The sequence below is a fragment of the Artibeus jamaicensis genome, unplaced genomic scaffold (genome assembly GCF_021234435.1).
Source record: "Artibeus jamaicensis isolate MK-2021 breed Jamaican fruit bat unplaced genomic scaffold, CSHL_Jam_final contig_233, whole genome shotgun sequence".
Lineage (NCBI taxonomy): Eukaryota > Metazoa > Chordata > Mammalia > Chiroptera > Phyllostomidae > Artibeus > Artibeus jamaicensis.
Window position 1 is genome coordinate 4,936,475 of NW_026521486.1, and position 11,827 is coordinate 4,948,301.

The 11,827-nt window shown below is 57.4% G+C and overlaps 1 protein-coding gene across 1 annotated transcript; it reads left to right on the top strand.

Moving 5' to 3' along the window:
* Window positions 1-3,235: 3,235 nt before the first annotated feature.
* On the top strand, window positions 3,236-9,012 carry CHADL (chondroadherin like). The gene is made up of 5 exons (XM_037160536.2): window positions 3,236-3,291; window positions 4,665-4,833; window positions 5,375-7,069; window positions 7,584-7,750; window positions 8,662-9,012. The coding sequence occupies exons 1-5, from the start codon at window positions 3,284-3,286 to the stop codon at window positions 8,954-8,956; spliced, it is 2,334 nt and encodes a 777-aa protein (XP_037016431.2). The 5' UTR covers window positions 3,236-3,283; the 3' UTR covers window positions 8,957-9,012.
* Window positions 9,013-11,827: the final 2,815 nt, after the last annotated feature.

Sequence of the window (11,827 nt, forward strand, 5' to 3'; positions counted from 1 at the left end):
CCCAGGAAGCCTAGTCATGGACGCTCCCAGCAGCACATCTGCTGCCAAGAGCCTAGAAAACGACTCACAGACCAGTACTGGGAAATGGATCAAATGCAGATCAGCCCAGTGGAATAGTTCACCACGGATTGACAACACGCCAGCTGGGGTTACACGCACACCACGCACACCACAGGTGGATCCTCGGCAGGGCTGGGTGGAGAGAATCTCAGCGCCACACCATTAGCAGGTTAGCGTCTTAGCCACGTGCATGTATGCGACCAACCCAGGAGGGGCCAGACCCAGCGTTCTGAGTGGGACCGGCAGGGCCAGGGCTGCGTAGGCACACCAAGTGTTCAGGGTGATCCAGGTCCATTCCTATTAAGAGCCATAGTCTTCAAAAGGAAATAAAACACAGGAGAGCGTTTTTTGACACAAGAAGTTGTAACCACAATGAAGTTTGCCCATGTAAAAAATGTAAAGCAATGATGGGAAGATACCACACAATGGAAGAGAAGCTGATGGAGTAGAAAGATCTCATGACACACAGCAGTAAAACCAGGACGGGGGTCGAACATATACATCGAACCCAAAGCTGGGCGAAGCGTGTGCACAGGTATTCCACAGAGGAAGCAGTCTGGCAGACACTAGCACAACTGGGCATTCATAGAGCCCGTGACCCTGAACTTCATTTCTAAGGTCTTCCTCAGAGCAACTCCCACACATGCCAAGGAGGCACATACAAGGGCAGTTTGATAAGGAATACCGGAAAATTAAGAAAGGACCTAAATGGCCGTTGGTAGGAGAATGATTAAATGTTGGCACATGCATGCAATGATGGGCGGCAGTTAAACCACAAGTTACCTGCATCCACATGAATGAATCTTGAAAACATTGGGAAACATAGTTATCCCCTATAAAACTGTAGAAGATTGTGTAAGTGAATGTCTTAAAAGACTGCAGGAGTAAGAAAAAAATGAATAAATTAATCTACATTTAACCTGGTTTGCCATTCTTGTAGGGTATTCAAGCAATGGACACTATGTAGCAATAAGAGCAGGTTTCTCTTCATCAAGAGGCATCATAAAGGAATAAAATTAAGACAAGTCATAGAAAGAAAGCAATTACAGTGTATATATTAAAATAACCCAGAATATTTGGCTTCTAAAAAGTAATTCAAGAGCACTCAGTAGAAAAATGAGCAAAAGCCTAGAATGAGCCCTTCACAAAAAACATGAAAAGCTGCTTAATTTCATTAGTCTTTAGAGAAGCACATACTAAAATCACAATGTAATACCACTATATCCTCACTGGAATGGCTAAAATACAAAAGACAGCCATGGCTGATGTGGCTCAGAGGATTGAGCACTGGCCTGCAAAGTTAAAAGTCACCAGTTCAATTCCCAGTCAGGGCACATGCCTGGGTTGCAGGCCAGGTCCCCAGCAGGGGGTGTGTGAGAGGCAACCAACTGATGTATCTCTCTCACACATTGATGTTTCTCTCCCTCTCTCCCTCCTTTCCCCTCTCTCTAAAATAAATAAATAAAACTTAAGAAAAGACAAAAGACAAATGATACCAAGCTTTGGTGAGGACGTAAAGCAACTGGAACGCTCGGCCACCACTAGTGAACGTGTGAACTGCTGCCCGCTTTGGGGAACTGGTAGGCTCCCTTGGAGATGGAAATACGTGTATTCTAAAATGAGCAATTCTACCTGTAGGTATGTGTGTATGTAAAAATCCTTACAAAAATGGGTTGTGATATGTTGATGAAAAAAGTGTGCAAACCTGGTATGCAGCACTTCCTGTTCACCCTACCCCGGACACAACCCAGATGCCCACCAAGAGTGGGACGGATAAGGACCGTGGGTCGGTGAGGCAGAGGTGGCCACGGTCTGCCCACACAGGGAGAGACAGTTCGGTATTGATAGTGATTAGAATTGCCAGTGGATGACGGTGAAAAGCAGTCTAAGTTGGTCCCACTGTGTTCCCTGCGGGCGGTACACCCCTTACTGCCTGCATTTGGTGCAGATTGCTCTCCGCCTCGGCCCCGCGCCACTGCGGGGGTGTGTTTCCAGAATGGAATGCTAGTCAAAAAAAGGAAGGGACAGGTCAAGAAAATAGGAATCCCAGGTGAACCTCACAGACACACTGTTGAGTGAGGAAAGCTGGACATAAGACGGGATTCTGCGTACAGGGATTCTGTTGGTAGGGAGTTCGTGAGCGGGACGGTGCGTGCGGGAGGTTGCGTGCCATGTGCTGCTATTTCTGCCAGAAAACAAACCAACCCAATGAAACAGCGAAAGATGCAGTTTTGTCAGAAAATTAAAGGTGCATAAATGTTTGCTATGATTGGATGGCCTATTTCATTGAAGATGCGCATGTGCCCAAGTAGGTAATCATTTGTATACTTTTTGCAACCTTATAGTAGCAAAAACTTGGAGGTAGCAGAGATCGATTAAGGAAAATGGCTGCTGTGGCTCAGTGGACTGAGCGCAGGCCTGTGATCGGAAAAGCCACCAGTTCATGGGCACATCGACCTGAGTCAGGGCACGTGCCCGGGTTGCAGGCTGGGTCCCCAGTGGAGGGCATGAGAGAGGCAACCAATTGACTGGTGTTTCCCTTTTTCCCTCTCTAAAAATAAAATCTTTTTTAAAAAATTAAGTAAAATCGGTATGTTTATACCATGGAATACTATATAGCAATCAAAATGAATGAGCATGAAGATAGTGCCGAATAATCTGATGCTGAGGGAAAGCACAGAAAGTTGTCTGCATAGTGTTGAGCAATGTGTGTAAAGGCATAATCACAAAAGGAAAGGACAGAGTTAATCATTCTTGAGCACCTACTAAGTTCCAGGTGCCTACCTTCATTCCCACAGCAACACTCTGAGCTAGTTGGTACTTCTGTGTTTTTCTCACAGAGCAGGAAATGGAGGCTCCGTGAGGCCCAGCCCACTCAGGGTCCCACAGCCGGAGTTCCCACAGCCCTCCAGTCCCCTCCCTGCAGGGCCACCCTGGGACTCTGCTGCCCAGGCTGGGGCTTCAGGCCTGGGCTGGGATCTCAAGCTGGTGCAGGGCAGGAGGCCCTGTAACTCCAGCCGCTGCCGCTGCCCCAGCCCCAGCCTGCCGGCCCCTCCTTCACCTCAGCCTCTGGCGGAGCTGCCCACAATGCCTTCCATTCAGCCCTGTCCCCGCTGCCGGGCCCACAGGCAGGGAGGGGGGCTCCCGCCTGCATCCAGACTAGGACGGACACAGCTTTTCCCTTGCGCTGCACCTCCAGGCTGGACTGACCCTAGGCGGTGGCATGGAGGGGTGAGTCTTTGGGCCCCGGGGTTGGGGCAGGGGCAGGGGGATTGGAGAAGCTGAGCGGCTGAAGTCAAGCCCCCACCCCTCTCTGGGCCTCCGGGATCTGCCTGGGCAGAGCTTCTCCAAGGGTCTCCTCCAAGTGGGTTCTGAGGAAGGTGGTGTGGGGGAATGTGGCTGCTCCTGTGGCTAGTCCCTTGGGGGCTTGTCTGAGAACTCTGTGGCCCTCTGAGCCCTGGAGGCTTGTCCCCTGGATCTGTCCCTCCTCCCAGTTGCCCTCCCTGCCCCACCCTTGAGCCTCAGCCTCCCCACAGACTGGGGAGTATCACCAGCTCCAGGGCCAGGGCTGGACTCTGGGACCCCAGGGAGACTGAAAAACAGATGATTGACAAAGTACTGAGCAGAAATGGGGGAGACTCAGGGCAGGGGCCCGGCCCAGGGATCCAAAGAGTCCACTCCGAGGTCCTGACAGCTAAAAAGCGGGAGGAAGAGCTGGGTGCCCTGTGTGTCATCGGTGGAGAGGAGCCAAGTGCTGACGCTGGAGAGTCTGAGCCGGGTCTTCCCACCACAGGCAGAGGAAAGGTGCTGGAGGGCTTTCAGCCATGGTGTCTGAGCCCAGCTGTACTTTGGAAAGTTCCCTTTGGTGGTTGGTGGTGAGCGGGGCCCCAGGGAAGACAGGAGACCCTGAGGCAGGGGTCGGCCCCAGGACGCAACAGGCAGTGGCTGAAGTTTTGGCTTGAGGAGGTCCAACAGGGGAGGGGGAGGATGGACAGATGGTTGGACAGACAGGTAAGTGGATAGGCCCTGCCTGAAGCCCGGCCCTAAACCCAGACCCTCGTGTCCGCACCCCAGCCCTGGCCAGCTGGTGGCACTAAGATGAAGGGGGCCAACAGGGATGGAAACAGGAGAGAAGGGGCTGAGCCAAGCCGGCTCAGCCGTGAGGGTGGCTCTGACCAGTCACTCAGGCTCCTCCAGGCTCTCGGAGCCTACAACCTGGCCAGGCCTCAGTCCTCCCCTCGGGCTGCCGGGCCACCTTCTCGAGGTGGATGCGGCTTTTGGAGGACTGTCTGCTTCTCTCTCCGCCACCAAGCTCACACTGGGGGGGTCCAGGCCTCCCCCAGACCCCGGAGCCTCAGCACAGCCCGGCACCGACGGAACACCGTTCAGCAAGGCCCCACGGGGCCACTGGGCAGACAGCTGCAGGGATGGGCCAGGTTGCCTCTCTAAGCCTCAGTTTCCTCCAGCATAAAACAGGGCTGACGGTGTCTGCTGCATGTCAGGGGTGGGGGGCGCTCCTGGGGCTGAAGGACCAGAGCCTGGGCTCAGTGCATGGACAATGTGGGACCCCTGCTCCTGTGAACAGCAGACTCTCCCTCTGCCAGGCCCCAAAGTGTCTCCTTGGTCCTGCTGCTTTTTCTGCTGCTTCCACTGGGCCCAACTTGGCATGCGGCCGCCCAGCGCTGCCCACAGACCTGCGTCTGCGACAACTCCAGGCGGCATGTGGTCTGCCGGCACCAGAACCTCACTGAGGTGCCCAATGCCATTCCCGAGGTCAGCAGTGTGAGGCAGGGGGCTGGGGGCGGGTGGGACGGCAGGAGGAGACTGGGCTGGCATGGGAGGGTCCGCTGCTACCTGGCTGAGAGGAGACCTTGGAAAGTAGCTTTCTTCTCTGAGCCTCAGTCTTCACATCTGTAAAATGGGAATGATAACCAACAACAGGGAGATAAGCTATCTGAAATCCTCTGTGATTGGCACCAGTTGGTGACCTGTAGGTACGAATTGAATTAATTGTAGACCCTGGGGCAGAGAACTGGGAATAAACTGGGGGAAGACACAGTCTCTGCCCTATGGAGTCAAGAACTAGTGGGTAAAAGAGGAAGTAAGTGGGCAGTGACAATTCAGTGTGAAAAGTGCCAGAGTCGGGGATGCCCAGGTGGCGGAGGAGGAAGGCTTCCTGGAGGAGGTGTCAGGGAGCAGGATGAAGAGAATGAGAGAAAGGTGATGTGGAGGAGTCCCAGGTGAGGGAGATTAGCCAGCAGCACTGGCCGTGGGACTCACTGTGCTCAGTCTCCCTGCCTCTCTCCCCGCTCAGCTGACCCAGCGGCTGGACCTCCAGGGCAACGTGCTGAAGGAGATCGTTTCAGCTGCCTTTCAGGACCTGCCCTATTTGACACACCTGGACTTGCGGCACTGCCAGGTGGAGCTGGTAGCTGAGGGCGCCTTTCGGGGCCTGGGCCGCCTGCTTTTCCTCAACCTGGCCTCCAACCGCCTGAGTGCGCTGCCCCAGGAGGCGCTGGACGGACTGGGCTCGTTGCGGCGGCTGGAGCTGCAGGGGAACATGCTGGAGGAGCTGCGACCTGGGACTTTTGGGGCACTGGGAGCACTGGCCACACTCAACCTGGCCTACAATGCCCTCGTCTACCTGCCCGCCATGGCCTTCCAGGGGCTGGTGCGCACCCGCTGGCTGCAGCTGTCCCACAATGCGCTCAGTGTGCTGGCCCCGGAGGCTCTGGCTGGCCTGCCCGCTCTGCGCCGGCTCAGCCTGCACCACAATGAGCTGCAGGCCCTGCCGGGGCAGGCCCTGTCCCAGGCCCGCAGCCTGGCCCATCTGGAGTTGGGCCACAACCCATTCACCTATGCAGGGGAGGAGGATGGGCTGGTGCTGCCCAGCCTGCGGCAGCTGATGCTGGACCACGGGGCTCTGCAGGCCCTGGACCCCAGGGCTTTTGCCCACTGCCCGCGCCTGCACACCCTGGACCTCCGCGGAAACCAGCTGGACACTCTGCCACCATTGCAGAGCCCAGGGCAGTTGCGCCGGCTGCGGCTGCAGGGGAACCCGCTGTGGTGCGGGTGCCAGGTCTGGCCACTGCTTGAGTGGTTGGCACGGGCACGCGTGCGCTCAGATGGCGTGTGCAGGGGGCCCCGCCGCCTACAAGGAGAGGCCCTGGACGCCCTGCGGCCCTCAGATCTGCGCTGCCCAGGAGACCCAGCAGAGGATGAGGAGGGAGAGCTGGCGGCCGTGAAGCCCCGTGCCCCTCCCAGTGCTCCCAGAGAGGAGGACGGGGCCGCCCGGCCCTGCCCACGCGCCTGTGTGTGTGCCTCTGAGTCCCGGCACAGCAGCTGTGAGAGCCGAGGCCTGCAGGCCGTGCCCCGAGGCTTCCCCAACGACACCCAACTCCTGGACCTGAGGCAGAACCACTTCCCCGTGGTGCCCCAAGCAGCCTTCCCGGGCCTGAGTCACCTGGTGTCACTGCACCTGCAGCACTGCCGCATTGCGGAGCTGGAGGAGGGCGCCCTGGCAGGGCTGGGCAGCCTGCTCTACCTCTACCTCTCCGACAACCAGCTCTCGGGCCTCAGCGCTGCTGCCCTGGAAGGGGCCCCCCACCTTGGCTACCTGTACCTGGAGCGAAACCGCTTCCTGCAGGTGCCCAGCGCTGCCCTGCGCACCCTGCCTCGCCTCTTCTCCCTGCACCTGCAGGGTAATGCAGTGGGCCACCTGGCACCTGGGGACCTGGCGGGCATGCAGGCCTTGCACTGGCTCTACCTGAGTGGGAACCGTATCACCCAGGTGTCCCCAGGGGCACTGGGCCCAGCTCCGGAGCTAGAGAAGCTGCACCTTGACAGGAACAAGCTACAAGAGGTGCCCACTGGGGCTTTGGAGGGGCTGCCTGGCCTCCTGGAGCTGCAGCTCTCAGGGAACCCGCTCAGGGCCCTGCAGGATGGGGCCTTCCGGCCGGTGGGCCAATCACTGCAGCAGCTGTTCCTGAACAGCAGTGGCCTGGAGCAGGTGGGCACAGGAGGGATGCGGGGGAGGTGGCACAGCCTTGTGCAGTGAGCAGTCACTCAACAAACACTGCCAACCCCGCAGTGCCTGGCCCGGGGCTGGGAGTGCAGACCCTGAGATAAGCCACACTGCTCCTGCCCTCAGGGAACCCAGGTGTGAGTGACAGTAGGTGGAATCCAGCGCCACTCAGAGAGGCCTGCCAGGGAGACACGCAGGAGGGACACATGTGTCCACAGGGTCACCTACTGTTGTATACTTTCAGGGCAGGGCTGGAGCCCCCAAGAGGCTTTGCCATTATTGGGGAGGGTTCAGGCAAAGCAGGAAGAACCATGAATCAGGCCCAGGTGTCTTGCAAAGGGCAATTGCTTTGGGATCAGACGAACCTACGATCCCACCACCGCTCTGCCCTTCCTCCTCGGCCACCTTGGGGGTCCCCATTTCCCTTCTGCTAGGGGAGCATGAGCCTCCCTCTCTAGTCCGACAAGAACTCACTCCTGGGCCTGGCACCTCCTTGCAGATTTCTCCCGGGGCCTTCTCGGGCCTGGGGCCCCGGCTGCAGAGCCTACACCTGCAGAAGAACCAGCTGCAGGCCATGCCTGCCCTGCCCGGCCTCAGCCAGCTGGAGCTGGTCGACCTCAGTGGCAATCCCTTCCGCTGTGACTGCGAGCTGCTCCCGCTTCACAGGTGAGTACCTCCACCTGGACCCCCGCTGGGAGCCCGCCAGCTGCCCGCAGTCAAGCCCCCACCATCCCCCCAGGACACCGTGTCTGCCTGGCTGAGAAGCTTTGGGAGCAGGGGCCTGTGCCAGCTGCCATTCCTGGGGGAGCCAGTGTGCACTGGTTTGGGGGTGAACTTTTTGAGCCTAAAGTCCATCATCCACAGAATGGGGATGAGATCCTCTCAGCCCAGTGGGGCTGGACCTAATCAATATTCGTGGACACTTCACATAATTACATGGGAAAGCAAGGAAGACCCTGGAGTCCCACAGACCCAGGTGAAATCCAGTGCTGTCTGACAGGCTGACGAGGGCCACATGACCTGTCTGTGCCAGGTCCTCATCTATAAAGGGGACGATAGTAATCCTGTCCATCTTGTGGCAGTGGCTTGTTAAGAATTACATTGAGCCCTGGCTGGTGTGGCTCAGGGCAGAGTGTCGGCCTGTGAACCAGAGGGTGGCAGGTTTGATTCCCGGTCAGGGCACATGTCCACATTGCAGGCCAGGCCCCCAGTAGGGGGCATGTGAGAGGCAACCACACACTGATGTTTCCTCCCTCTCTTTCTTCCTCCCTTCTCCTCTCTAAACTAAGTAAATAAAATATTTTTAAAAATTAAAAAGAAAAAGAGTCACATTGAACTAGTTACATGAATACATTGGTTTGACCAGCGCTTGGACCACCAGCCCTTTGTAACTGTTATCACTATGACTACCCCCTTGTTACAGAGGGAATGTGAGGTTGGAAGTGACTTGCTCGGGGTCACAAGGTCCAGGGTTCCATCCTCATGCACGAGGCCCCACTGACCCAGATTCTCTAGGACCTCCGTGCTGTCCCCAGGAGATCTCAGCACCCTGGGTTCTTCGAACTCTCTCCCCTCAGGTGGCTCACTGGGCTGAACCTGCACGTGGGAGCCACCTGTGCCACCCCCGCCAGCGCCCGTGGCCAGAGGGTGAAGGCTGCAGTTGCTGTCTTTGAAGCCTGTCTGGGCTCGGCTGCCAGGAAGGCCAAGCGGACACCCAGTGCCAGGAAAACCCACACGAGGGGCAGACGGTGGGGAGCAGACAAGGTTGGTCACGGGGCAGGCGTGGAGGCCTGGGTGCGGGGATCAGGTTCCAGAGCTCCAGGGGTAGCAGGGCTCCGACTTCTCTCCGTCCCGGTCTTGTATGGTTCTTGATCTGGGCAATGACCGGCTTGCTCCTGCTCAGCGATGTCCATCCCCTCCTCCCCTGGCCTGGCCTGGCCCGGGCCCAGGGAGGTCTGCAAGGACTGGCTGTGTCACGTTATTCCAATCTGTGGGGTAGTGGCCTCTCGATAAGCCATAGCACATGGACCCGACGTGCCCACGGAGTCAGTTCCGCTGTTACTGTGATCACTGGGTCTCTGTGGACGGAACCATTTTCCACCCTGGCCTCAAGGGCCTGGCTCATCCCTGGGGCGGGCGGAGCAGCCGTGGTGGTGCCTCCGCTGCTTCTCGGCCACAGGTTGGACGCCACTCCGCATCAGCCCATCCCACCGCCCCCCCCCCCCCCCCCGTTACGCTCACCATCCCGACGAACATTCACACTTGGGAGCTTAGCTGTAGTGAAATCTCGCAGCACATTAAAGAGTGAGTGGGGTGCGGGCGCCTCTCCACGCGTGGTGAGGGCACCTGGTCGGGGGCCACAGAGGAGTTGTCAGTCCTTACAGAGAAAGTGAGAGCAGGACAAGGGGGCACTGGGAAGGTGGGGAGAGGGCCCGCATTTTGAACAGGTGGGGTGCTAGCTCCCTCGGCGGCCAGAACAAAGCGCTGCACGCTGCTCACACCAATGATCTCATTGCCCTGGAGGTGGCGCGTCTGAAATCCAGGCAGAGCCACGCCCCCTCTGACGGCTCCAGAACAGGGTCCTTCCTGCCCTCTCAGCTTCTGGTGGCCCCAAACATCCCTCGTCTGTGGCAGCACAACTCCAGTCTGTCTCCATCTTTAGATGGTATCTCCTTATGTCTTTTTATTTACTTATTTTTAGAAAGAGGGGAAGGGAGGGAAAAAGAGAGGGAGAGAAACATCCATGTGTAGTTGCCTCTCATGCGCTCCCAACTGGGGACTTGGCCCAAAACCCAGGCATGTGCCCTAACTGGGAATCAAACTGGCAACCCTTTAGCCTCCAGGCCACAGTCAGTCCACTGAGCCACGCCAGCCAGAGCTTCCTTTCATGTTTCCATCATCTCATTACCTCCTTGGGCGCCTTAATTCCCCCTTTTTATAAGAAGTCATATTAGGGTCCACCCTAATGACCTGATTTGAACTTGTTACCTCTGTGAAGACTTTTTCTAAATAAGGTCTTACTCTGAGGTCCAGCCTCTTTGGAGGGACAGAATTCAACCCCAGTGTTCCTTGTCAGGGTAGGCTGGGAGGGAGAACCCTTAAAAAGACCCCAAGCTGGAAGTGAGCAGCTCTGCCTTAGAAGCAAGACCTTAATGACAACAGCAGTGTGGGTGTCCCTGACACTCGCGTGGCACCTACTTGCCACCAGGCCTTGTGCTGATCAACAGCACCGGGCTGTCCCTGTGTCAGCCCAGGGAGCCCATGGAGTAGACCTGATGGGTCCGCCTCCAGGTCAGGGCTTTAGTTCAAAGGGAAGCCCCCCGCCCTGGCTGGTGTAGCTCAGTGGGTTGAGAGCCGGCCTGTGAAATAAAAGGTCGCCTGCTAGATTCCCAGTCAGGGCACAAGTCTGGGTTGTGAGCCAGGTCCCCAGTAGGGGGTGCACAAGAGTCACCTACACATTGCTATTTTCCTTTCTCCCTCCCTCTAAAAATAAAATCCTAAAGAACCTTTGTGAGCCCCCACCCGCCTCAGTATTGGTGGCCGTAGCCAGGCACTGGGACACCTCTACCAACTCCAACAGGCCACCCTTTCCCGACATGAAGATATTCCACCCAAGGCCGCACTTGGACCTCTAGGTTTTCATCTTTGTTTTGTTGAAAGTGACAGTTCTTTCCCAGGAGCACAAAGGAATCTAAGGGCGAGGGTCCAGAGGCCCAGCGGGTGTTCTGGGAGGGGTGCTGTGGCCCAGGCTGGCCCACGCACCGCCCTCTCCTTGGAAGCCCGGCCTCTAGTGTGGTGTTCGGCCTGTGGGAGACTCGCAAACACGTCGGGTGAACAGATGGGTGCAGGGTGTCGGCAGAGCAGCCAATCGACTGGGGCTCGATCCCACTGCTGTCGTTTCAGTCAATTCCAGCAACCAAGTCGCTGGCCCGCGGGGAGCCTTCTTATCCTCGCAGGCCTCCTGTGCAGACGGTAAAAGCTGTGCACAGGAGGCAGGGCCTGTCAGAACCAGCCATCCCCTTCCTCCCTGGCCCCTCGAGCAGAGCCAAGGGGTGGCCTGGGTGAAAAGAAATGTGTGAGGTGGGGGGGGGGTCCCTTGAACATTTGGATTTGGTCTGACTCGCACCCGGAAGCGCCTGCACGGCAAGCAGTGGGAGGTGGGGAGAGTGCCCACCGCTGAGACCGCCCAAGGGGTCGAGGTGCAGGCTCATTCTGTGCCGTGGCGTCCCAGGGGCCCACACTTGCATCTGCGGTACGTCAAACCGCCATTTGTGCCCCAGTAACACCAGTTACCACTCCAGTATCACACTCGCACGATGCCAGGCCCTGCAGAGGGTCCGAGGGACAGACAAGGCACAGGCTCAGCCTTTGGGCAGCTCGGGGTCGAAGGGAGTGGCAGAAACGAAGATGTCAGTTGCTCTGGAGACCAGCCCTCGGAAGGTGACAGGCGAAATTGATTATTCTCGCCACAGGTCGACTTTGTAATCGTCCCCAAGGTGGCACACAGAACACACTGCTGTAAGGAACAAACACCCAACAGACTGCATTTATTGTCTCATTGTCTGGGAGGCCAGCCCAGGGCTCAAGTGGCGGCTGAACCTGTCCCCCGGCCCTGCCCTGGGAACCATGGGGTCTTTGTGCCCTGGGCGCCCACAGTAGCAGACACGCCCTCATCCAAGGAGGGACTAAAGGCCGTAAGGCCATGCTGGCCGTTTCCTCACAAGCTCTTCAGTCAGAACTGGA

Excerpts from the sequence above, each read along its gene's own strand:
- CHADL (XM_037160536.2), top strand. Across the intron at positions 4,834-5,374 it reads TGCCCAATGCCATTCCCGAG|CTGACCCAGCGGCTGGACCT; the intron begins GTCAGCAGTGTG and ends CTCCCCGCTCAG. Across the intron at positions 7,070-7,583 it reads ACAGCAGTGGCCTGGAGCAG|ATTTCTCCCGGGGCCTTCTC; the intron begins GTGGGCACAGGA and ends ACCTCCTTGCAG.